At 39.8% G+C, this 27,196-nt stretch overlaps 2 protein-coding genes across 2 annotated transcripts in view; both read left to right on the plus strand.

Moving 5' to 3' along the window:
• Positions 1-32: 32 nt before the first annotated feature.
• RHAG (Rh associated glycoprotein) lies at positions 33-15,532 on the plus strand. The gene is made up of 10 exons (XM_080341799.1): positions 33-227; positions 6,173-6,356; positions 7,306-7,456; positions 7,648-7,795; positions 8,539-8,705; positions 9,612-9,749; positions 10,596-10,717; positions 11,347-11,432; positions 12,051-12,124; positions 14,097-15,532. The coding sequence occupies exons 1-10, from the start codon at positions 92-94 to the stop codon at positions 14,172-14,174; spliced, it is 1,284 nt and encodes a 427-aa protein (XP_080197925.1). The 5' UTR covers positions 33-91; the 3' UTR covers positions 14,175-15,532.
• A 6,031-nt stretch (positions 15,533-21,563) lies between these two features.
• The window catches only part of LOC308038343 (cytochrome P450 2K4-like), a gene marked incomplete at both ends in the record, with an annotated part of 8,257 nt that continues 2,624 nt past the window's right edge, over positions 21,564-27,196 (plus strand). Inside the window, 5 exons of the mRNA XM_080340783.1 lie at positions 21,564-21,749; positions 22,930-23,098; positions 25,096-25,245; positions 26,234-26,394; positions 27,070-27,196. The exon at positions 27,070-27,196 is cut by the window's right edge and continues 47 nt beyond it. Coding sequence (XP_080196909.1) covers positions 21,564-21,749; positions 22,930-23,098; positions 25,096-25,245; positions 26,234-26,394; positions 27,070-27,196 — 793 coding nt within the window. The remainder of the gene's footprint in view (positions 21,750-22,929; positions 23,099-25,095; positions 25,246-26,233; positions 26,395-27,069) is intronic.

Below are 27,196 nucleotides of genomic sequence, written 5' to 3' on the forward strand. Positions count from 1 at the left end.
TTTTCTATATCACCCAGATCCACTGAGTTAGACAGCTCTACTGAAAGCAAGTGTCTTTTATCAGGCTCTGACAGCCGCTCATTCTCCTGCAATGTCTTCAGCCCTTGACACCAACATGAGGTTCAAGTTCTCGATCCTGGCTCTTCTTCTGGAAGTGATCGTCATTGTTTTGTTTGGGATATTCGTGGAATACAAGAACAGCGCTGACTCTTTACTTTTATACCCATGTAAGTGTCATCTAAGATTTATAGAATTTATAATTTCTTTAAATGAATCCTAAGCAGGATTTCTGAATAACTTATGAGACTTAGTGATATAGCTAGAAAAGAAAGGCATGCTTTGAGGCAAATAAACTTTTTATGAGATATGAAAGCAGCCTCAAAGGCTTCAAAGGCAAATTCAAGTTGAGCATCTAAGATTCTGAAAGTTGTTAACTGCTGAGGAGTTAGCTGTTTGGGGAGAGAACAGTCCTGAAAATAGTTCTAGTGTTTGCATAGAAGGTTAAAACTTGGAGAAATATTAATTGCCTTGAAGAATTCTAGTGTTTTCCAGAGATGGATGGTAAATGCTTCTTGCTGGACCTTCTATCCTGATTATTGTATCAAATAATGAAAATGAACAGAACATTTCATTACTATGATCCAGGTTTCAATAGGTTGTCTTGTGAGAAAGCATTACACTACAAAAATGTCATCATTATAAAATGTGTTTGCAGAAACTGGACTGCACGAAGGGGAATAGTTTTTGTCACAAGGTGGATAACCCTCTCCTATCTTTCAAAGCCATGGTTTAGTTGCAGACAGTAATGGTTCAGCCTGCAAATGTTTCTGTTGATTTGTTTTTCTGCAAATGCTTTATGAAGTTCAGGGAGAAAGTTTTTGGCCTGAGAAGTAGCTGCTGACTTCTCCCACCCTCCTCCACTTCATGCAATGATCAGACTGTTGTAAATAAACAGAAAAATAAGTCTGCAGAGGAGCAGCCTGTGTCTTGATCGCAGTGTTGAAGGTCTGTTGTTCATTTTCTTGGCTCTGATATCTTAATGATTTGTAGCCCTGATTGCAATCCTCTTAATGATGATCGTAATGGTACAGAACCACTTGCCTGTGTGTAGTACCTATGTAATTTTGAATGTATCCCTCTTTTTGTCTCATTCCAACTGGCCTTTCAGTGTCTGTCACACAGGAATGTGATCTTAGGGTCATTTCACTCCCTAGTAGTCTTGTGTTGTGTATTCTCACACAGACCACTGTCCACTCGAGAACAGTGAATACACAACATTATTCAGGTCCAGATGCAAGTTAGCTGAAGAACATCAGGGTCTAATTGCTCACATTTAGATTAACTCCACTGAGATGCAGCAGTATCCTAAAGACAGAGGAACTAGGGCTATGCCCAAACCCATTCTCTTTCTGAGACACAGTTTGGCCATGTCCATGATATTGAACTATCCCAGCTCCTAAATTAGGTGGCCTTATTTAGAGGATATATTGAAAAGGACCTTTGTTCCACCATCATGCAGGAGGTGATCGCTGGCCCAAGCAAAAACTAGGCCAGAGACCACACTAATAATTTGACAGCACAGAAAATTCTACTCTGGCACTGTTATTAACATAGCTCTTGCCTAAAACACCTGTCCACCTACCTCTTATCTGGGTGTACCCCAAACCAACATGACAACAACAAATACAGCCACAGAACAGTGTTTTGGGCATCTTCGTATACTTTGGTAAGCCAGAGGGATGCTATCTAGGACATGGGTCCTTCAGACTTAGATTAAGGTCTATTTGCACCTCAAAAACAGAGAAAATGACCTTTTCCAGTTTGAATATCATGCTTGCTGGCTCTACATTTTCTTGGAGTCTCCCTAACCAAGGAAAGTGAAGAGAGGTACATGGGATCGTCATGCTTATGTCAGTAATCTAATAATCTTCAGTGGCCCTTACAGTACCATAGCATATTTCTTTGTAAACTGTGAGTCTTCTGGATGGAGATTGCTTGTGCCACACGCATCACCACAGGTACAGTGTTTCCTTGGTAGCTCCTGAAATAAGCTGCTCTCACACTTAACAAAATCCTCTCCCAGCTATTGTGTGGAGCCCTGGTTTTTTTTAATTTACTATCTCAATTTTAAAAAGGCCTCAGAGAGAGGGCAGAAATATCATCAACAAAACAGAGAAAAGCAAGTGAAATAAAAAGCAGGATTTCCTAATACCTGAGTTTTCGCTTTTAGGTCGTCTTACTCTCAAACTTCCCTTCTACAAATTGCATACAAAAGCACATTTTGCCCAAGGACCCAGCAGAAAGTTAATACCATGGTTGTATAGACGTATTAGTACATATCCTGAGCCAGGACTTCCCCTGAGTTCACAAAGCAATGGGTTCAAACTGCTTCCCATGCTGTCCCCAGGGATGTTAACGCATCTGTACCTCATAGATTGGGTTGTTTCACCCAGGTATCAATTTATATTCTCAGAATTGTAGTGCAGGCACTGCTTTTATATGCCTTACATACCTCAGCAGCATGAATCCAAGCTGTTTCAGTATTTTTGGGCTGAAGAAAGATGAAAACAACGATTGAGAATCACCATAGTTTTGCACTCAGGTAAGGGGGCCTGAGCTGAGATCATTCCCTAAGCACAGCTTTGTAATATATCTGTTTCTGGTGGATGCAATTACAGGCATGGCAAACTGGATGAACAACTTCAGGTATGCCATGCCAGTAGAACGGGAGGACAAGGGTGCATGGTAGTTTTGCAAGCATTCCTAGAGGATTTCTTTACTGCTGGTACCCTGTAGACAATGTCCTGTTATTGACTTATGGCTTAGGAAAACTTATGTGCCACTCTTGTTCACGGTTCTGCAGTTTACTCCTTTAGGCAGCACAAAATCATAGTTTTAATATAAACCTAGATGTCAGAAGCATCTTTACACTGAGAGTGACTACATTTGGAGACCTTGCAGTGGAATTAGTATGTTGGTCTTGGACAATCCTTTAGAATCTTGTCCAGGATCTGTTGGAGCATTTTCCCCAATCTTTATTTTCCTGTCTCACAGAATAGAGGTACCATGCTTTGTTAAACATGGCTAGTTACCATGGCTAGTACTGTTTTGTCCAGACCTATTCTTTAAAAAGATACATAAGAGGTAATTAAAGCACAATGTATAGGATAGATTAGTTGGGGGTCTTCAGTCAGCTTGTGAATTTGTCCTCAACATCCATGAATTAATCAATTTTAGCCAAGACTTTAAGTATTTTGTCTAAGTCCAAACAGCTTTAAAACATTTTTGTACCCTGGCTAACCCTTAGCAGGACTCACGATTACATGTCAACCAGCTGTTTGTTTCAAACAGAACTGCTGCTGATCTTCAGGGCTGGGGTAAGATTTCGATAAATAAAAACACCTTTCAAAAGAGACCTGATCATGCAGAAGCCCTGTTGATGGGCATTAAGAATTAAACTCCTCAGTCATCAAGGTGCTTTTGAAACCTGTTCTTTTGCTCAAGTGTAGAGTCAAGTTACTTCAGTGGGAAAGCACCTTTTACTAATCTAGACACAATTTACTGAGAAGTTTTACACAAGTGGGATTGTTTTGATGAGAATAATTAATATGCTTTGTCTGCAATGATTGAAACAGGAGATTGCAAACAAGAACAAGTAATACACTGAATGCTAACAAACCATCCGCTCCTCTAGAAGACTGGGAAAACTTTCTTACCTGGAGCTGACTACTCTGAATGGGCAAAACAAAAACTTTATCAGAAAGTCCATGGCATAGGCTGGTTAAATAATGAAAAGAGCAGAAGTGGTTCATTTTCAAATGTGCGTCTCATTTTGTGCATGAAGCTCAAGTTTGACGTAAACTGAAAACTGTCAGAGTCGTGTATCACTTTGATTTCCTGTGCTAAGAGTTTATTGAATACATTTCCATTTTCTTCTGCTAAAGTAAAAAAAAAGGTTACTTTTTTACATGTTACAGTGCAGCTTTAATGGATTTCCCCTTAGTTCTGTATTACATTGGAACATTAACAAGCTTTTAATAAAGTAGTTTCACAAAAGTCAGAGAAATAACCTGGGCCACTTCTCAGATGTGAAGATGCTGATCCCACAGGTTACTCAGTGAATGGTTAATTATAGAAAATTACTTTTAAAACAGAGGGAAAAGGCTGGTTAGACATTCAGTTTACACTCATCCTCAAAAAACAGGGGGGGAGATACAAGGTTACTTCTTCCCTTATTTGAGATATTCCTCATGTGACCTGCCAACATATTTTTGTCCTACTTAAAAAACAAAAAGTTGTGTGATCATCTGTACCTAAGGTCATCAGGTGATGGTCAAGGAAGGCTGGAAAGGCTATATGCTCTCACCAGCACTAACCACTGCTTTGTTTTCCAAGGCATTTAGAGGAGAGTTGCTCTAGATGTGCAGTTCATCACCACAACCAAGTCAGGCACGAAGCCACAACTCTGCATTTCTATGGCACAGGAGGGAGGATGGACAAACAGATGTACCTGTCAAATGATTTCATGCTAAATCCTTTTCCTAAACAGCCCCAGCTGATTGCCTCCGACACAGGAATATGGGCAACTTAAGCAATATTTGGGGTTCTGCATCCACTAAGACACTAAAAACTTCACTGTTGGTAGGATTAGGAAGGTTGTATTAGTGTGTTTTTTTATACTTTCCCCAGACATACCTTTTTTATCTCTTGCTAAGTCATCTGTGGCAAGAGGGTAGGTTGATCTCTAAGTGAGACAGTTATTTTCGCACAGCATTGCAATATAAAATATGTAAATATATCAAAATTAGAAGCTCAAACAAAGTTAAACCAATTGCGTGTCTTTAAAATAAGTGGAAAGCACAGCATAAGACTTTGGTTAGTAGTTCTGGGAACTGAGCAATACAAAGGAAAATTGGAAGCTTCCAAAGCACTTGCAGGGGCCTAAAAAATCCCATTGCTGGCTGTTGAAGTCAGGGAGTAAATGTGAAAATGTCCAGACTAAAGAGGAAGCAAAAGGATTGGGGATTTCTAGAAACCACCTGCATTTCCGCACTATTTTCAGAGGTGTGTAGCCCAGTGTAAAGGATCTTACTACATGCATGCTTGTATTTCAGTGCTACTTTAGGGTTGGAGTTATGACAGTGCAAATGTAATAGAGTTTATTAGGAACCTCCAGTAACAACTTAGATTTTTGGACCCTCTTGTGGCTAAACATGGTAATGCATATGTCAAAACTATGGGAGTGCTGAAACTATGTAATTAGGAAATGTAACTTTAAGCCAAATATTGTACTAACCAGGTCAATGTCTCAAGTTCTTCCCACATATTTGCATGTAGGAGGCAATGAAATAGAAATGAAAAGAAATAGTTTGTCTATACTGAGGTTCTTAATAAAATCAAAGAAAAAGCTTTAGATGCAGGAATCAAACCTGTTTGGTATAGAGTTCATTAAAACATATAAAACACTGCAGAGTAATAAAGTATTTTAAAATATAAGATACTCATGTTATGTTGATAAATTCAGTTTGTTTTAAAAAGCCTAAAAAAAAAAAAAATAAAAAAGCAATATTTTTAACGAAATTCATATTTGGAAAAAAAAAAAGAAAGTATATTTGAAGGAGGGCTAAGTATATGCTGATTAGCAATATTAATTCACTAGCTTAGACCTTATTTTAAATGCCTTTTCCTTTTACCCAGGTAAAGAAATCAATCTCTTATACAGTAATTCATAGAGATCACAAGTGAACCTTTGCGCTGGGCCAACTAGCACTCTACAAAACAAATCCCATGTACAATTTTGGAGTTAGCAAGAACATGCTGGATATGTCAGCCTTTATTTGAGGAGAAGAGAACTTCTCTGTAAGAACATGAAACTGTGATGTTCCAGGTAGCTTCACACCCAGAGAATACTTCCAGACAACTTAAGTTTTCTAGTATAGAGATCTAGTGTTCTTTCCATAATGACACAGAAAGGGATAAAATCAATAAGTGACTCTTGCGTATTCCAAACACTCAATCTTCCGCTAGCAGACTGGTCATGAAGTGGTGAAGGATGGATCACACTAATGACATGAGTTTGGAACTCTTTTCTATTAAATCCTCATTTGTTCCCACCTTTCCTCCCTTCATAGTCATTCTTCATAGTCACGACACAGAAATGTTTTCCCCTCAGTCTTTCAGGATGTCCAGGTGATGATATTCATTGGATTTGGTTTCCTGATGATCTTCCTGAAGAAATATGGATTCAGCAGTGTTGGTATCAACATGCTCATTGCTGCCTTCGGTCTCCAGTGGGGAACCCTGATGCAAGGATTTTGGCACATGGAAAGAGGGAAAATTCGTGTTGATATCAGAAGGTACATGTGAATTTACCAAAACTGACATTTCTATCCCTTACAATATCAGGAGAAACTATTTCCTCTTGTCCTATCACTTGTTGCTTGGGAGAAGAGATCAACCCACTCCATGCTACAGCCTGCTTTCAAGTAGTTGTAGACAGCAATAAGGTCTCCCCTCAGCCTCCTTTTCTCCAGGCTGAACAGCCCCAGCTCACTCAACCGCTTCTCATCAGACTTGTGCTCCAGTAATACTTCCTCTCCCATTCATCTGTTCTTCTTCTACCAAGGTCCACATCTGCAGTTCTGTTTTCTGAGACAATTAGTAGACAATTTTGAAAGAAACAGCATCCAAACACCATTGAGGGGCAAGCAGAAATAAATAGTTTCTTAATACTTACAGACAGACATTTCAGAAGTATCCACAAGTTAGTGCATCTCCGTGCTAGAAATTTTGATAAATTTCTGTTCTTATTTATCTTTGCCATTTGCCATAGCTTGTTAACACTGGTTCTTCCTGACAACTAGTACAAATATGACACAGTGACAGAAAGACATTCAAGGCCTTTGAAATGAGCTAAATCATCTGACTCAAGCTAAAAGTTCCCTGTCTTCTTTGGAGTCCAAGGGACAGTAGGAGGTGGAAACATCCCTGAGCATCTGCAATGCACATCTCATGTTTCACTATAATTTCAACCAGCTAAGCACATACATGGTATAAGCAGGAGGTAACCTCCCCGCACTTTTTCCCCAGTAGCTGGTAAAATCCCCACAAAACCCATCCTGAAAGGTTCAATTTAATTTTCATAGCATATTGATGATTTTATATCTGAAAAGTTAAAGCTCTATCATTTTAATGATATGACAGGCTATATACCATAGCTTTATTTCAAGTCCATTTAAACTGATTTCCTTTTTTCCTGCGCTTTTGTTTTGCTTTGTTTGGTTTCATTTGTTTTCTTAACTTCAGCTTGATAAATGCAGACTTCAGTACAGCAGCTGCTTTGATTTCATTTGGAGCAGTCCTGGGGAAAACAAGTCCTGTTCAGATGCTGATCTTGACAATTCTGGAGATCACCATCTTCACATGCAATGAATATCTAGTCACAGAAGTACTTCAGGTACAATTATTTAGCAATTTGTTTGTTTCTAACAAATGCTTTCACTTTGTAATAGTTCCAGTTTACATATTCTCAATTCTGGTTTCTACCATAGAAAATAAACCATTAAAGTCATCCAGACTTCTCCTGCATCAAATCTTCATCTTTATGCTGTATGAAATTTGTGACATTATTTTGGGTCCCTATTACAGGCAACAGATCTTGGAGCCTCAATGACTATCCATGCTTTTGGAGCTTATTTTGGTTTGGCTGTAACCTTCGTCTTGTATCGTCCTGGTTTAAAAAACAAACATGCAAATGAAGAATCTACCTATCACTCGGACATATTTGCCATGATTGGTAAGTGAAGTAATAGTGAGTGTTGATCAATTCATCCCTTTTTATCCCTATGTTTTTATGGTGGCTTATTATTATGCTGAATCCATTTTTTTTAAGTATACTCCTAGAGACATACTCCTTTATTTGTCTGATGCATACCAAATATTTTTAGTACACATATTTTTTAAGTTTTTCCCTGATTAAAGACAGGAAAGACTAAATTAAGGACGTGTTTTCATTGTGCATTAGTAGTGACTACCTTTTTGTTAAATATTCTGTTATGAGCAGCATTTTTATAGAAAATGACCATAAAGAAAAATTAGTTGTGCTAATGAATGTTTTAGAAACCATGCATATATCTGTTCAAGAGAGATATTCGTACATCAATTTACCAGCCAGAACTATCAGTTGTATCAATAGATGTTTAATTATTTGTATGTGAATTGTCTTGTTAATGCATCTCATCCTGGTATGGTCTTCACAGTGGTGGTGAGCTCTAACGGTGAATGGGACATGACAAGGGGTCACAGTGTGTTAAAATCTTCCAGTAAGATTTTATAGATACCATGTGTCAAAATGACAGCTGCCAGTGTCAAAAACTTCTGCATATTATATTATGCTTTCCAACATTTGGGGTATTACATGCTTCTTATTGATCACCTTCCGCATTTCTTGTAGCTGGTTCTGTTGTGCTGGATCTTTCACATTGAAATACCCCTTGTGACTGAACAGTCTTTGTTTCGTTTTGTCTTATGTTCTTCCAGGTACCCTGTTCCTTTGGATTTTTTGGCCAAGTTTTAACTCTGCCACTGCATCTAATCAAACTGACCAGATTCAAGCAGTTGTCAACACTTACTATTCCTTGGCTGCATGTACTGTCGTAACATTTGCCCTCTCCAGCCTGCTAGATCAAAGAGGCAAATTCAGCATAGTAAGAATCAAATCACTACCTCTGTTAAATACCTTCATCACTTTATAATAAGGATGTACAAGCAAATTCCCAGTGTCTGTGAGCTCTCTGGAGATTTTGCTCACACTGTGGGCAAAACTAAAGCTATTACACTTCTAAAATTAAAAATGTCAGATTGGGTCCTGAGGCAACCCACCCTGCTTTAGGTAGGTGATGTGGTTTCTCAATGGGATCCCTGAATCTGGAGAGTAAAGTTCTCTCAGACATTACAGTGATGGTCCTGCTCCCTTGTTCTTTCTTGTCCACAGAACCTGCTGGATCATAGAGACATTATTACAACATTCAGGTGGGCTTCTGAGTCTTATTCCAAAGAAGATCCTACATAAGTTAACATATTGCGATAGCTAAAATAGTTCTCTCAAGACAACAACCTGTTCCCTGCCAATCTCACAGTGTAGCTACACAACAGGCAAAGCCAATAAAGGTTGAGGCGACCAGCTTTCCAACCTTTCACCTCCTCACCCTAAAGTCCAACCCCAAGTTTCAACCTCTTCTTTCCAGCAGTGTTTATTTAAGTCCAGTGTGCAGGCACAGTTTAATGAGCTTGCAGCATTTGCTGCTATTGTAGGAGACAGGTCTCGCTGTCTCAGCCTGGCTTCTCAAGAGGTCAGATGAGCTTTAGTGACTTTGCTAAAGTTGGAATTCATTAAACTGGCACCAGTTTTCTGCTGCCTTAGACCAGCTTTGAACAAACACTCTGATAGTGTGGCAGGAAACTGTCTAAAATTCCTGATCTTTCTCCATTGGAAAAACCCCACCTGAAGAAAAGGAAAACTTCTGTGTGCAAGCAAGTCTTACAAGTCATTCAGCTCTAAAATAGTCCTCTGTTCCACATATATCATCTCCACCTCTGTATTCTCTTCACAGGTTCTCATTCAGAATGCCACTCTGGCAGGAGGAGTAGCAATTGGAACCTGTGTTGACTTGCCAATCCACCCTTTTGCTGCCATGTGCATTGGGAGCATCGCTGGAATCATTTCTGTCCTTGGGTTCCACTTCCTCACTGTAAGTATTGAGGACCTGCCTCTGCTCTCATTGACTTATTGCTTTATTGCCTTTACTGGAGCTCCCTTCATTTGCTAGACAGGGAGTTTACTGGCTGATACAGTATAGAGCATAAATTCTAGATAACTGTTACTTTGAAATCAGTGTGATTTAAATATATGCTGATGAGCTAATTTCATTCTATCATCTAGCTAAAAACAGAGAAGGATCATGAAGATAGTAGCGTTCATCAAATTTGGGATTTCTCTTCAAGCAACTGCCAGAATTTTGTTCCAAGCCCACGTTTCATGAACAACCTCCACCATAAGAATTGTCTTTCAGATCAGTGAAATAAGATTAATTAAATTTCAGTCTTCTAATATTTCTAAATAGATCTGTAATTGAAAATACTTTTGAAGTATAAAATGGAAGCATTTTGTGAGCAAAATTTAGAAGCAAAATATTCTGACTAGAACTGTCTAAACTGCCATTTCCTCATGGAGAAACATTCTGGAAGAAAATACCTGACTACTAGTCTCATTACAGGTGTTTACATGTTACTTAGCCACCCCTTTCAACCTTTGCTGCAGTGGCTGAAAATATTAGGAATATCAGTGGAGTGTCATGTTTTGTACCATTATTTTTCTGATGGAGGCTTGGACATTTGTACCATTATAAGTACTTACTTGGTTTTCTCCGCATATAGAGAATTTCAGAGTGAAAGGGCAGGTTTTATAGCTAAACCTTTTGTACATTAAATAAGTTAAATTGTTTCTTGAACTTCTGAACTGCTTTCTTTTGCATATCATTCTATAGATAATGGAAGACTATCACTCACTATAAACTTCGTATTTCCCCTCATTTCAGCCTTTGTTGGCATCCAAACTGAACATTCATGACACTTGTGGAGTTCACAATTTACATGGTTTACCTGGAATACTGGGAGGCATCACTGGCATCGTGGTAACTGCAATAAAAGAGGAATATAGGTGAGTTACAGAGAGAAAACAGAAAGGGAATTTCCACCTTCCTTGGATCTAATTATGATTTTTTTTCAGAAAATGCATCTTTGATTTGATGTCAGACACCATGTTCTGGTTTAAATGGGACCTTTCTTGATGTCCTGCCTTTAACACACTGTTCATATCCCAAGGCTGTTCCAAATTAAAAGCTCAAATAAAAATAAATAAATTTTAAAACATCATAAAAACCAACATATAGAAACATTCAAACATACAAGAATAATTTTTATGATTCTACAGTTATACTGCTGGTAACTGTAAGTTTTCCAAGAAAGTCAGTAATTTGGTCTATTTTCACTATTTTAAAAGACTAAGAAGATGCGATGGTGGTCTTTTTGAGAAAGGCGAGCAATTTCTAAAGGCTTACAAGATACTAATAACCTTTTCAAAGAACATATTTTCATCTGTAGTCTAAAACAGAACCAAAGAAAAATCAATCCCACATGATTTCTGTCTTGTACACAAAAATGCCAGGATATTTTCCTGTGAGCCATCTTGTCCAGCAGACACCAACTACAGTGTTGTAAGACCAATTATCATTTTCAAAGTTTAACAGTTTTTTGATTGTTAATGGTTTGTTTTTCTGCTGGATTTAGGCAACATTTCACCTCTACTCCTGGCATGCAGGCTGCTGCCCTGGGCAGTTCACTTGGAATTGCACTGGCAGGTGGAGCATTGACAGGTCAGTACAGCAACTGAAATAAATGTGAATTTAGAGGTTCGTCCATGGAGAACTTCAATGTATCAAGAACTTCATGTGTATCATGCGAAAATAGAAAAATAGAAATAACGCATGATAGTACATGGGCAGAAACTTGAATATGGAAAAGCAGCTTTCTGATAATTTTTTTCTTCAAGTGAAGGCCTAGATATCTTACTGAATACCTGTTTCAAAGATACTGGGTTGTATATATAGAAATGGAAAGATGATGTTCTGGATGGAATTCTTCTCTGGATTCTGAACAGAAACTAGTTTGAGATTGAGACATATTCATTTACGTGTCATATGTTCCATGTGATTGTGGATACTTTCCAAACAAAAAAATCAAGCTGGAGTAGAAAATTCCAGTCTGAAATCTGGGAAAAGTTTGAGCAATTAAAAACAAGATTTTATTCATGTCACATGAAGAAACCTGCATCACCTCTCATTATGAGTGGTCTGATGTCCCAAGATGGTTGGGCATTTTGACAAACTAGAAAACAAGTCAGAAAACTTAGATGACTCCTCAGGGAATATCTGAGGAAGATTTATTTGGGTATTTTGTCCATTTTTTAACCTCTGATGCTGTTTTTCTTGCAGGTGGTATTCTAAAGTTGCCCTTCTTGGGACAAGCATCTGACCAGAATTGCTTTGATGACTCTGTTTATTGGGAGGTAATATACACCCTTCCTTTATTTTCATTATGTTGGAAGATGCACACCACACTGCAGTCCTGCTTTCCTGGGGTTTGTAGTTTGCACACAAGAGTCAGCTCCCAAAAATGTTGCTCAGGCTATGAATTTATCAAGGGCACCTTCAGGATCTTTTCTGGACTTGCTAGCTAGTCATGCCATTTATAATACATTGGACTAACCTTGAACAAAAAGCAGAAATTGAGACAACAAATTGTGACCTCAATGGAGCTCTTTATCTCTCTTTTCAGTGCTCTCTGTGTTGGGCACCCTCTTCCTTCCTGTAATTTAAACACGTTATATTTGTGGTTTTGGCTAAATGGTTCTGCTTTTCTAGTGTCATCTAGAATTTCATACTAAATGAAATTTCTTTGGTATCTGTAGGGTGAGTCTCTCTCAGGCTGAGCAGAAACACTTCTGCTATCTGGTTCAAAGATCTGGGATTATCAGAAGAAGACAGGTCTCGTGGCACTATTGTTTTATGCATGAAGGCACAAACAATAAGGCTGAGAAACAAGTACATCTGAAATAGCCCTGCTAGACTCCCTTTCTGCTCAATGAAGAAATTACTCTAGATACTGACATTTATCTGAATCCTTCCAGATCTGTGTTAGGTTACATGAATTAAAACCTTGAAAGTCTCTGTATTCCCCACTGATTATGAAAGACATTTCATTGCCTACCTCAAATGTGGAGCTCTATACTGTAGAGATCTAGATTTGATCAGCTGAGTCCCACATACATCTCTGAGTTGGATGCCTGCAATCTAAAGTAGCAAGGGATATGATGAGAGGAAATGGCCTCAAGTTGCACCAGAAAAGGTTCAGATTGGATATTAGGAAAAAATTCTTTAGGGAAAGGGTTGTCAGGCATTGGAATAGGTTTCCCAGGGAAGTGGTGGAGTCACTACCCTGGACGTATTTAATAGATGCATAAATGAGGGTATTAGGGACATGGTTTAGTGCCAGTATTAGGTTATGGTTGGACTCGATGATCTTAAGGGTCTCTTCCAACCAAAATGGTTCTATGATTCTAAGTGCAGAGCAGAAACTCAGATGTACCTTTACTCTTGGCTGACCTAAGAATCTCCCTGTACTGTTTGCAGGCTTTCTGCCCCTCCCTGCATTAGGGACTGGTGACAGATTCTTAATTTAGACAATGTGAATTTTAACATTTATGCCAGGACAAATTCAAAAAGGCAAGACAAGAAGAAATATATGATACACATTTCTTGTAAATAAAATTTGTGAATTCAAAAGGAGATTTTATTAGGTTTTTATCAGATTAAACTCCAGTATGAACCACACAATTTGGCTTTTGGTAAGAGAAAGTTTGCAATCTTAGGGGAAGTTTTGAGCCAAAAGATCAGCTGTAGCAATGACAACCAGAAAAAAAAAAAACCCAACTTTTAATGACAGCTCTGCAAGTCATTCACTGTTTGACCTCAGGAAAGTCAAAACACTGTTCTTCAGCAAGACCTGAAATAGGCTGTCATATGTAAATGATAAAAAGTACCAGGGAAAGGAAAATTTAAAAGTGTGGCTGAAGAAATCACAGCCTGCTCTATTGAATGCCATGTAGTATCAGTAGGACTGTTCAGAAATACTCTGTTCTATGTGGGCTTTGTCAGGTAATGGGAAGAGACATTGACATATGGCATAAAACACCATTTGTAACTCATTAGAGATGGTCACCTTGTTTCTTTAGAGCTCTTTGAAAATCCCAGGTATTAATTTTGCACCCTCATAGCTAACACTAGTGTTAAGGAATTCTTCTATTAAGAAAACCCTGAATTCATCCCTCAGAATTCAGAACTGGTAGTTCATGTCAGGTTGGGTCAATGTTAATAAATATATGCAAACAGAATTACATTTGCAGTGCACTTAAGTGTCCTTTTATGACAAAAAGAATTCTATAGCTTATCAACTGAACTCTTCTCTGATTTTCATGGCAGGTTCCAGAAAAGGAGAAGACACATGAAATTCACTCCAACAACCATGATGAGCACACCAGATTTGAAGCCACTATGTAGAAAAATAGTTAATCTATAATATTCATCCTAATGATTCTCTTTTCAGTTTCTAATGCTAAAAAATGACATCTGAGTATTGCCCTAACTACACTAGGTTTTCAAGAAGGGGCTGTATATAGCTATATTTTTGTAATATGAAACAGGCTTCATTTTTGAATATATAGTCATTATGCCAAGGTCAGGTCAATTAATTAGATCCTTCCAATATATTTGTGCATCAGAAAAACCCACTACAAACTGCTCTACAAACTTGTCTGTATTTTACGTTTCATCAACCTTTGTGTTTCAAGCCTATTACAGGATATCATATTTAACTTTTCAATTTCTGAGTTAGAGTCACATCCTTCAACTGCTTAGGGATAATGAAGAAGAGAAAGATTGATTTTTTTTATTTTTTTTTTTAATTTGGATTCTAACAAGCTTTTTACCAGAGCATCCCAGATTAACTTACAGAATATAGTGATTGATGAGCTATACTCAGTGACAATATGAGTATAAAGATTCTTTGTTAATACATTTATTGAAAGGGAGAAGAAAGCAAAATGGTGAAAATTTCATTATTGGCATAGATTTATTTAGGTTGTTTCAAGGACATCCTAAGGGAATTGAGTAGGACCCATGAAAAACAAGTAAATACATAATAAGTCTTATTATGTTCAAGAGTAGTAAGTGGATATTAGCATTGTTAATGTCAATAGATATAAACTGAATTAAATATTAACTTCAAGAAGAAGCATGACTTATTAGGAACTGGTCAGAAAGCAGCTCTGTTCAACCTACAGAAGACACAGTGGAGAAGTTCAGTGTGGTGAGTTGCTACATTTAAAGTCACTGCCTCCTGAAACAAGAAAAAGCAGAAAGAAGAAAGTGGAAACTAAATTAGGAAAAATTAACTGCCCCTGAGAAGTGATTATAATGGCTGCTCAATTAATACAAAAAAATGAGGTATCTGAAGGAATTCTGTGAGATGACAGTAGCTGTGGAAGCAGAGCCACACATTGGTGCCTACCTACATGGGTTAATCCATTGAGAGGCAATGGATGGGAGATGAGAATCTAACAGAAAGATCACAGTGCCTCTGGGCTACCGCTGATGTCTCAAAAGGACACACTTTAGTGGATGAGTTTTCAAGACTTTTTAATATTAGAATCTTATTTCAAGTCTTACTTATCAGATATAAGAGGAAAACTCTGCTCATATAAAATAGCATAGATCTCTTCCATTCAGCTGATGTCTTTTTCCTTGAAAAAACTTAGAAAGATACTGGGCAGGGCTGTTCCATATATTATATGAGCTCTATACTGCTATATATATGTTGGATTTCTACCTATGAATGAAAATACATCTGTTGTAACATACTTTAGTTCAGATATGCTCTTTTGTAGAAGTGCAACAACTGACTCTTTTCTACCTTCTTGGCTAGAAGACATGTTTTATCCTTTCAAAGTCATCACACAATTATTTTTGGAAAAACTGAGAAGGCATTTTACAATGTAAATATTGCATATGTAAAGATTTTAGAAGTATTTTGTACATAATTTACAAGCACAAAGTACTGAAGTACTTGAAAAAGATTCCATATGTAGACAGACTGTAAAAATCTTATCATTGATACATGAAGCTCACCACTCAAAATCCTACTTGGGGATTCAGAGGGTCTTTTGTTCACCTACAGCTCTGAGGTAAATTCACTGATCATGAGTGTCAATCTCAAAGGAATACCTGAGTGAAAAAGTACAACTCACCATGAGTAAATCTTTCAGAATTATGACCTCAATAGTTATCTTTAGTACTTTAAAACAAAAGCGGGAAAAATAAACGATCCAGTTTTGTTCTCCTGTTCTCCTTCAAATCCTTCCATAGTAGTTACATTGATACAGTTCTAAAATGACATTCAGCCCTTTGAAAGCAACCACAAAGGTGATGTGGCACGCGGTGAAAATGAGTTTGACACCTCTGCTCAAGAAGGACACTGGGGCAAAGTTGAAGAAGGCAAAGAAATAAGAAGAGAGACATTGCAGCATGAAAAAAAAACCTGCAATGAGGGCTGTTTGGGGTATCTGTCAAGCAGTCCTGGGACAGATCACTGCAACCTGGAGCAAGACAATAAATTAGATCTATATTTTTGATCATCCATTCATGTTTGCTTTCCTCCTCTGGTCTCCATCCTGCTATGGTGGAGGGCTGCTGCTCGTGCACAATCCAAACACCGTTCCCTATGGGCAGAAGCCTTAGACAAGTGCCTCAGCTCAAGACAGATCAATCCAGACCTTATGGTTTGACCGTGTTATATGAAAAGTTTGGGCACAGAATTTTCCTAGCATGTTTCAGACTGCTCTTCACCCCGAATATGCATCAGATAGTACACAAAGATGTCTATGATGGTGTCATCAAGAAATGAAATATAGCAGTTGTTGGCTTCCTAGATAACCTTTGTTTAATCAGAGCTTTAAACATTACTATATTTTCAATGTGAAAAAGGCCAGTGCCTTTGAAGTGTATGGTTTGTTCCTCCTAAGATTCTTCACCCTAACAGCTCATTTCAGATGTCAGTAGCATTTTATTCTCTGTCTTATGGTATTTTTAATTTGGCTGGTTATTTCCAGATTAACCACAGCTTTGAATACCTTGAGTCGGTAGAGCTTCTTTTGTACATAATGTGTACATAGTGATAACTTCTGTCTAATATGCTACTGGACACTAGGGTGTCCAGCCTTATGGAAGCTTAAAATAGTTTGCCCATCAATGAGGGCAGGAAAGGAGGAAAGGAAAGGAAAGGACAGCAGGAAAGGAAAACCAGGAGTTTAATGAGACAGAAGGCAGAGGATGAGCTTTAAGGATAGGAGTGAAAGGTAAACCAAAGTTAAAGTACAACTACTCTAAATTCAAGGTTCATGATGACTAGCATTTCTTGTCTTTCTCATAAAATGTAGCCAATGGTTTATCCTCTCCAATAATCACTGGACACTCTTTGTTCTCATTTTGACATGTTTTCACATTAAAAAGCTTAAATAAAGTTTATTTTTTTTAAGTGAATAAAAACTCATTCAGTATCGACATTTATTAAGCTGTGCATAGAAAATATCCCAAAAAAAGTGAGTTAAATGGAAACAATGATAACTTTCAAGTTGAAATTAGATTCCACCATCAGGATGCTGAAAGTTCTTTCCTAGACTTCTGTCATTCTTGGAAGAAACCTTAGGAGACCGTTCATATTTTTCAAATTACTAGCTTTTTGGAGGTTAGATCAGCTGTCCTTTAAAAGATATTTCCTGTACCCATTCCTAATCGGAAAACAGATCTCTTTTTTGTAAAGGTAAAACTGACAGAAGCTACTGGATTGGTGGTTTTCTAAATGAAAATTTCAGATTCAATGTTTCTAATGCAGTGTATTTCTTTTATTTTTTTTTAAGAGATTAAATGTAGATTGATTAAATTTTAATGAAAAGAGAGGAGCTGGATTTAAAGAAATAATGTTTTTATCTTATTATGTTTTCCTCTCATTAGCAAATATTTCTTATTTAAGCTAACCAAAGTTCAGACGTACTGACATTCTGCCCTCTTCTGAAAAAACAGTGGATGATCAGAACTTTGAAGACTCTTACAGATGTTTAGCATTACATCTTTCAGAGCAATATCTTTGTATTTTATTATTGAAAGGTAAATTTATTTCGAAGGCATTTACTGAATGTTTGCCTACAAAATTTATTCTAACATTTGTATTCAAAGCATGAATTAAATTATCAGATGATCAGCTGTTTTTGTTTGCTATCTGTTGGGGACATATAGTCTTCCCTCTTTCCCATTGGAATCAACCTGATAACAAATTATGTATGGTGAGGCTTTTGCCAAAAGAGACCTCTTCCTTTTCACAAGACTTCTGCAGAAGTTAATTTTTGACCCTTCCCTAGGAGTTTCCATCTCAGACCAGGACCTCTTCCTCTCCCTTGGGTTTTCCATCCACCCAAAGCCCTATAAAGTCTACATGATTCCTAAAGCTTTACTCAGATGTACTTCTGACTCAGAAAAAAAAAAGAAAAAAGCATACATTCAGTACAAATTTATTAACAATCCACTGCCAACTATGTGTCCCTCCACCTATGCATCTTCTCATCAAGCAAACAAGCAGGGTTCAGTCTCTGGTACTGCACAGATCACATAACCACACAACAACACTTTCACTTCCTTGAGATCTAAGATAGAACTTGGTTCTTCACACATTCCTCCAAATACAGATGCACGGAGAGATGAACACAAATACTCGTGCAGCCTACTGCAAGAAATTATATATGTCCCAGTTCAAACTACCACACAAACATATTGAAGAGTACCAGATGAAATCCTATATTTGGAACTAAGAACTAATCTACTTCAGAATAGTATGCATATTAATAAGATTCATTGAAGTCTTAAAAACAAACACACACACACACACACATACACAAAAGGGTAAAAAAAAAAAACACTTTAGAACCAAACTGTAACAAACATTGTCTTCAAAGACGTCTACTTTATTATGACAGATATAGCCAATATAACCAGATCTCCCAATTTTCCAGCAAGTTTGGCAAATGAATCCTGTGTCTGCATCTGTTTTGAATATTTTTTTGAGTTCATGTTAGCTGAGGAGAATTGGGACAATGACAAGAATGACTCTTGCGCTACCAAGTCTCGCTCACTGAAATGACTAAGCACCACAATAATTTTCTCCTGTTCCTAGAAGAAACTGACCTAGTTCTCTTCATTCATCATGTGAAACACCATGGAGCAGCGAAGTATTCGACTATCATAAACTTAACATTTTAGAAACAACTCATCTGGTTCAAGATATGTGTCCAGTGACACCACCTGTCAGACCTTGGAGGAGCCACAAATATTGGTCCAAAGAAGGATCTTGAATTTGTGCTTCAAAATTAGGCCAAGGGGAAATGTTCCCAAGCAGGGAAGACACACTCACAGTCTGTTGCTCATGTTTGTAGAAACCTCATCCTGCTCTGCTCACTCACTGCTTGCTGGCATTGCAGGAACCTGCTGGAGGAAATCAACAGGACTGAGCAAACAAGGGCAACAGAGTGAGAGGGTTTGCCTCCTCTTGCTGCATTTCAAGAGATGTCCCTAGATCACAGAATCACAGAATCACAGAATCGACTGGGTTGGAAAAGACCTCAGAGATCATCGAGTCCAACCCTTGGTCCAACTCTAGTCTGTTTACTAGATCATGGCACTAAGTGCCATGTCCAACCTCACTTTAAAAACCTCCAGGGACGGCGAGTCCACCACCTCCCTGGGCAGCCGTTCCAATGCCTAATCACTCTCCCTGTAAAGAATTTCTTCCTAATATCCAGCCTAAAGTTCCCCTGGCAGAGTTGAAGCCCATGCCCCCTTGTCCCATTGCTGACTGCCCGGGAGAAGAGACCAATCCCCACCTGGCTATAACTTCCCTTCAGATAGTTATAGAGAGTGATGAGGTCACCTCTGAGTCTCCTCCAGACTAAACAAGCCCAGCTCCCTCAGCCTCTCCCCATAGGTCTTGTGCTCAAGTCCCTTCACCAGTCATGTTGCTCTTCTCTGGACCCCCTCCAGCACTTCAATGTCTTTCCTGACCTGAGGGGCCCAGAACTGAACACAATACTCCAGGTGTGGCCTCCCCAATGCAGAGCACAGGGGAAGGATCACTGCCCTTGTCCTGCTGAACACGCTATTTTTGATACAGGACAGGATTCCATTGGCCTTCTTGGCCACCCGGGCACACTGTTGGCTCATGTTGAGCTTCCTGTCAATTAATACCCCCAGGTCCCTTTCTGCCTGGCTGCTCTCCAGCCACTCTGTGCCCAGCCTGGAGCGCTGCAGGGGGTTATTGTGACCAAAGTGCAGCACCCAGCACTTGGCCTTATTGAATTTCATCCCATTGGAATCAGCCCACTTTTCCAGTCTATCCAGATCCCTCTGCAGAGCCCTCCTGCCTTCCAGCAGGTTGACACACCCTCCCAACTTGGTGTCATCAGCAAATTTGCTGATGATGGTCTCAATCCCCTCATCTAAATCGTCAATAAAGATGTTAAACAGGACTGGACCCAACACTGACCCCTGGGGAACACCACTAGTGACTGGCCGCCAGCTGGATGCAGCCCCATTCACCAGCACTCTCTGGGCCCGGCCCTCCAGCCAGTTCTTAACCCAGCGTAGAGTACACTTGTCCAAGCCACGGGCTACCAGCTTTTGCAGGAGTATATTATGGGAGACAGTGTCAAAGGCCTTGCGGAAGTCCAGATAGACCACATCCACGGCTTTCCCCTCATCCACCAGCTGAGTCACCTGATCATAAAAGGAGATCAGGTTGGTCAGACAGGACCTGCCCCTCCTAAAGCCATGCTGGCTGGGTCTGATCCCTTGTCCATCCTGAAGGTGCTGTGTGATTCCATTCAGGATGATCTGCTCCATAACCCTGTCAGGCACCAAGGTCAGGCTGACAGGCCTGTAGTTACCAGGGTCAGCTTTGCAGCCTCAGCTGAAGATATGGCCCTATTGTGCGACTGGCTCTAGGTTGTCCTGCTCAAGCAGGCAGGTTGGACCAGATGACCTCAACCATTATGTGGAAATCAGGAACATGTAAGGTGTGGATTATCTGACCTATTCCAGCTTCTGGTTTTGGAAGAGAATGTGTCCCTTGTCATCTAATCACTTTAAAGGAAAATGAAGCTATCCGATCAACAAGACCTCACCATTTGGTCAGATCAGTCTGATTCTACATTTCACTGTGTTTGAACTCCTGCTAGATCAAAGACGTGTGTGTCACAACAAATTAATCAGCTAGCTCAAAGGATTTTGACACTGAGCTCTTCCTCTCAGGCATTACTGATCAATGCAGCTTGCTACTATAGGACCCACAATGCATCAAAGCCATAAATCCACATTCAGGTCACTCGAGAGGAATCTTCATAACTGTCCCATACCCCTAATCATCTAAGCTTCTTCTCTTGTCGAGACCTGGTATCCCCAACATCTTCCATAAAGAGAGAAGGCAAAGCCTAAGTACCAATCCTTCCTTTCTGCTTCCACCTCAGTTCAAAGGAAGTGTTTGTCTTGCTGTTTCTATATTGGACTTATGCCCATAGACATCTCTGCCAAAGCACAAGACTAGTTGAGATATCACTCATTAAACAGTAACCAGCACTGGGTAAAGTGGGTGCACAGACCCATGAAAGTGTCCAGTAGGGACTCTCCTAGCATAAAACCCCAGATGGGAACTTCTACCATTTCTTAGAGGTGAAGCTTATATCTCTGTATGTGTATATGTGCCATTAATGCTTGAAACTCTCAACTTCTGACAGGAGATTGCACTCTTTGCCTGAATTCTGATCTTCTCAGCTAAACTTCTGCTCAAAAACGATGCATTGGATCAGCCTGGTTCCTGTAGGGTTACTGTTTATACTCGTTCTCCTGTTGATTCTGAAAAGACAAAATGTCTGGAAGAGCCACATGGAAGAAAAGTTCCCCCCAGGACCCAGGCCTTTACCCATCATTGGAAATCTGCACATCATGGATCTGAAGAGACCTCACCTGACAATGCTAGAGGTAACTTCTGTTGTTTCTTTTTCTCAGAGCTGTCTGTTTAGGGCAGCCACTGACCCCTAAAAAAGGATGCAAACTTTTATCTGGACAGGTAGATGCAAACATAACAGAATTAATTCTCTGCAGTAACTGCTCTTCCCATCGCATGGTCTTGAGTCAGTGCAGAGGAACTGATTTCCAGCCATGTCATCAAGAGAATTGACTTGTTTCTGTGGAGCAAAGGAAATGTTGAGGCTCTCCAGACAAGGGTAACCAGGAGAGAGGATCCATGCATCCCTTGTTCCTACAAGAACTTCCACCAGGGGTTTCTGGAACATTTAGGGATGAGATCAGACTATTCTGGAGGCTGTCTGGTGGACTCAGCGATCAAGGAACTGGTAGAAAACAGCTTCTTGATCCTCTCCTTTCATCCTCAACACAAAGGAGGAACTTTCCTGATTCCCCAGATCAAAGTGGGAAACAAACACATGTTGCTTATTCTTTCATATCTAGTGGCAGTAAACTCCAGGGAAGACGGTATGTGACAATCAGATAGTGTAGGATATTTGGGGTCCTCTCACTGTGCCATGCCTCAAAGCCATGAACAGCAAGCCCAAGAGTTTCAAACAGTTCATGTGTCCTGAGGTACTACCACCTTGGAAACTGGTCTCCTTGGTACTAACATGTTCTCTATGAGTTCTTAGCTTCTCAATCAAGTTACATACAGAGTCCATGTAGTGGACATTGTTATCTCATAACTCAAAATGAAGACATTCTTAACTTCCTGGATTTCATTCCTGTGTGAGCCATGCCATCTACTGCTGCCTGGTTGTGGCTGCAGCTTTTGCACCTTGCTCCTAAAGGCAGCAACTCCAGGTATTTAAGAGTTGTTTACTCGCCAGCTGCTTGTCCAGATTTGTATAGCAGAAACTGAACAGGTTTGGCCACAATTACTGAGAAATTCACTTGGCATTTTTCTCTTCAAAGGAACACAGTGCCAAGGACGTCTGCCCTTCAGCCTTTCCTTTAGCCTCTCTAAAATTCTGTGTACTCAAGTACCTAACAGAGGATTACAGACCACATTTTGGACAGTGAATGAAAAGTCAGTGCCATGCAGGAGAGTGAACATTAAACCTGCTAAAAAAACCCAAGTATTCTGAGCTTGCTAAATATCATCTTTTAATGATCCCTTTCATCTCACTAGTTATCCAAAACTTATGGTCCAGTCTTCAGCTTTTGGATGGGATCAAGGAAAGTGGTGGTGCTATCAGGATATGACACAGTGAAGGAAGCTCTAGTGAAGCAGGCGGATGCTTTTGCGGGGCGACCTGAAATACCAATCACTGAAAAAACAGGAGGAGGAAAAAGAAGAGGTGAGTGTGCTGTTCTGTTCTCCCTACACTTGCCTTCTGCAAAGAAGGATGAGACTTTCTCCATGGACAGCAGGATGTAGAACCTCTCACTTTGTTTTGTTAGGCTTGTGAGGCAATGGAAATGAGGCAGAAATTGAACAATATATGATGATATCCATGTGGAAAAGGGAGAGATTATACTCTTAATTTACACATAAACACATAATTTAGAGTTCTGAATCCTCAACAGTGTCTTCCTTTAGAGGTGACATGTTGAGAAGGTGACATTGGGGCATCTCCTGATCTCTTCTTACAAAGGTCACCCCTGGAGGCAACCAGCCGCCAAAACCTTTTGCATAAACATAATACAAGCTGGCGGGGAAGTGTCTATTAAATCAGCAGCACTATCTCCAAATACTCCTTGTGCATTGATATTAATGAATGTTTATTTTAAATTTCCCACTTCAATTTATATTTGAGAATAAATCTCTCTTTAAGAGATAATAAATCTCTCTTTAAGAGAGAATAAACAATAATCCAAGCCCTTAGCTCGCTTCTCCAGAAGGAGCTCTCTCTTTTTCTGAGACCGTGACTATGAGCCAGCACTGTGCCTTGTGGCCATGAAGGCCAATGGCATCCTGGGGTGTATTAGAAGGGGGTTGGTCAGTAGGTCAGAGAGGTTCTCCTTCCCCTCTACTCTGCCCTGGTGAGACCACATCTGGCATATTGTGTCCAGTTCTGGGCCCTCAGTTCAAGAAGGACAGGGAACTGCTGGAGAGAGTCCAATGCAGGGCAACAAAGATGCTGAAGGGAGTGGAGCATCTCCCTTATGAGGAAAGGCTGAGGGAGCTGGGTCTCTTTAGTTTGGAGAAGAGGAGATTGAGGGGTCACCTCATTAATGTTTACAAATATATACAGGGTGAGTGTCACAAGGATGAAGCCAGGCTCTTCTCGGTGACAACCAATGATAGGACAAGGGATAATGGGTTCAAACTCGAACACAAGATGTTCCACTTAAGTTTGAGAAGAAACTTCTTCTCAGTGAGGGTGACAGACTCTGGAACAGGCTGCCCAGGGAGGTTGTGGAGTCTCCTGCTCTGGAGACATTCAAAACCTGCCTTGATGCCTTCCTGTGTAACCTCATCTGGGTGTTCCTGTTCCGGCAGGGTGATTGGACTGGATGATCTTTCAAGATCCCTTCCAATCCCTAACATTCTGTGATTCTGTGATTCTGTGATTCTTCTGGTGCAGATTTCGCCCTCCACAGCTGTTAGACCCTGAATGTGATGTTTTGATTCCCATATTGACGGGATGCATGGAAGCAGGGACATGAGAGATTGTCTTCTTCAGACAGGAAGGCTAGGGTGAGCACATTTGTATCTTGTGACCAGCTCTGAGTAATCAATGTGTTGTTAAATGCCAACCTATCTTTAAATGCTTTCTTTCTTCATTAGGGACAGGTTTTTGAACAATACTCCAAACAAGAATAAGAGAGTATTGTAGGTGAAAGGAGACTAAAGAGCAGCACCATCTTGACAGAAACTTCTCTGAAGATTCCACTGAGAATTTTCTGCAGCTTTTCTAGAGTGTACGGGAGTGGTAATACCACCACTAAGGGGGGAAATTTTCAGAATAGATGACCATATTTGAGGTTTCATTTACTCTTCAGTGTCTGAAAGAACACAGACACTCTTGGGTGAGGTTGCAGCTCACCTAAGGGTAATCTAAGGTTAATGAGCACCTTCATCATCCCAGCTGATATGCCAGAGGATGAACAAAAGCCCTCGTGTCTCAGGGCACATCAGACACCTCATGAACTCAAAATAGTGGCTGCTTCCCTCAGAGATTTCTCCTGACATGTCTGTCTTTATTTCATTCTACCTGAGGACACAACAAGCCTTGAGAGCTTGAGAGGTTTCCTGCCACCACTCACCTTCTTTATTAGGATTCGGGGTATATGAGGAATCTTTGCTCTCATTACTAAATTTCTATTTCTGTGTTTTCAATTTTTGTTTCAGGAGTTGTATTTTCTGATGGAGAAAATTGGAAAGTCATGCGAAGATTTACTCTTACAACCTTACGAGACTTTGGTATGGGCAAGAAGGCCATAGAGGATCGTGTTGTAGAAGAGTGTGGATGCCTGGCAGATGCAATTGAGTCACAGAAAGGTGGGGAGATTTTTACCTTTGTAACACCCTGATTTTCCTCAAGCCTCCTACAAAGATGCCAAGGGTCATGGAAGAAGAGTCTCTCTTTCAGAGATCAACCTTTCTCCAGCATCCATGCTTCAAGGAGTTAATGTGAGCTTTCTGTCTCTGCCTCTCTTCCTGGCAACTGCCTGACATGCAGATGAAAAACATTCATTGAGGCAGTTGAAGTCAAACATGGACTCAGACATGAAAGAGTACTTCTGAGAAGAGTAATGTGTTTCTCCATGTGCAGCAGCTTTAACTGATTTAGAGGCAGAAGTCTGTTGCAAGGACTTACATACCTGTACTAAAAAACTCCTTATTCCTAAAGTCACATGTCTGGGAAAGTCCTTCCAGTAGGAGACAGAACAGCCAGTTACACATTTCAGTAGGCTCAATTACCAACAACAGGACTTCAGCATGCAGCTGTTTTGTCCAAGCAGACTTGGGCTAAAAACAGATTTCTACATCATCATTCTAGTTCAGGCGTCAAGTCCTCACCTTGAACATGTGTCAAGCTGCAAAGTATCAGAGGGACTTAGAAGCTGTAGGACTGAGAACCCCAGCAGGAAAGATTGTGTGACCAAACGCTGCTGAGTTAGGAAACTGTACCTAAAGGACCTGAAGGGGCACAGTCCAGTTCTCAAAGAATAGTGGTGAGGGACAACTGAGGATGACACCGATGAGATTTTCCCTTATATCGCAAAAATTTAATATGATGTATGCCCAAACAAAGCAGCTTTGGGAAGGGCCACAAAGAACCAGGGATGCAATAATCTTGAAGAAAATGGAGGGGAGCACAAAAGACTCACAGGCAGGCAAAATGGGACATGTTAACCCTGAGATGGGGAAGTCTTTCCTCCTGCCAGCTCTGTGCCTGCCATGTCACAGACTTCACCAAGCTTCTGCATGCTTTTTTAATTAATTAGAATGACTTGGTTGTTTGCACCTCCTTTTCCCACCCTAGGGAAGCCCCTTGAGATGACGCTGATGATGAATGCTGCTGTTGCTAATGTCATCGTATCCATACTGCTTGGGAAACGATATGACTATGAAGACCCCACATTCAAAAGGCTGCTGTCATTGATAAATGAGAATATCAGGATTTTTGGATCTCCATCAGTTTCGGTAATTCATACGGTTTGAATATTGCTATCTAAAAGCATGATTACACAACACAATGATATACCTCTCCAAATCCAATCATTGCAAAACATCAATCTCTTCATGATAAATGCACCCTGAAACAGCAGAAGGTGCACCTCTGATGCTATTTATGGATTTAACTGAGCAGCATAGCCTGGTAAACTGTCAGTTCCTCCTTTCATGATGAAGAATTGAACAACATATAATTCTGTGATTCTGTGATACAACGATTGTGTCTCTTAGCAGTAGAAGTTGGTCATTATTCCTTCACCTCCAGTTATAAACAATAAGTTCAAAACCAGTGTGGGAATGTCCATAACTGTCTCTTAAACTTGAGACTCACATTTCAACCAGTGTGGAAAGGGAAGGATGAATTGTCTAGAAGTGGAGAGGTAAGAAATTGTGTCAAGGACATATCCACAAATATGGGATTTCTAGACCATGATTGACTACTGTGAGTAATCCACCATGGGGAACACATTTTAACAACTTCAGACTGCCGACCAAGGAAGAAGAAGAAAGCGACACTTTGCATCATGAGCATAAGGCTATGCACCATCTTCTGTAAAAGCTTTTCTTAATATATACACATTGTTGAACTGTGGTGCATCTACTTAGCAACTGTTTTTTCTTCCTTGCCATCTCTGCATCTTGCAGATATACAACATATTCCCCGTCCTTGGATTCCTCCTGAAGAACCACAAAATTTTTATTCAGAACTTGAAAGAAATGAAAGCTTTTATTGAGGTTGTTTTCATAGAACGCCTCAAAACCCTGGACAGAA

The sequence above is a fragment of the Nesoenas mayeri genome (genome assembly GCF_963082525.1).
Source record: "Nesoenas mayeri genome assembly, chromosome: 3".
Classification (NCBI taxonomy): Eukaryota; Metazoa; Chordata; class Aves; order Columbiformes; family Columbidae; genus Nesoenas; species Nesoenas mayeri.

Bases quoted from the DNA above. Each gene is read 5' to 3' on its own strand.
- RHAG (XM_080341799.1), top strand. From the start codon at position 92: ATGTCTTCAGCCCTTGACACCAACATGAGGTTCAAGTTCTCGATCCTG. The intron at 228-6,172 runs GTAAGTGTCATC...TTTTCCCCTCAG, and splicing joins CTCTTTACTTTTATACCCAT to TCTTTCAGGATGTCCAGGTG. The intron at 11,433-12,050 runs GTCAGTACAGCA...TTTTTCTTGCAG, and splicing joins GGCAGGTGGAGCATTGACAG to GTGGTATTCTAAAGTTGCCC.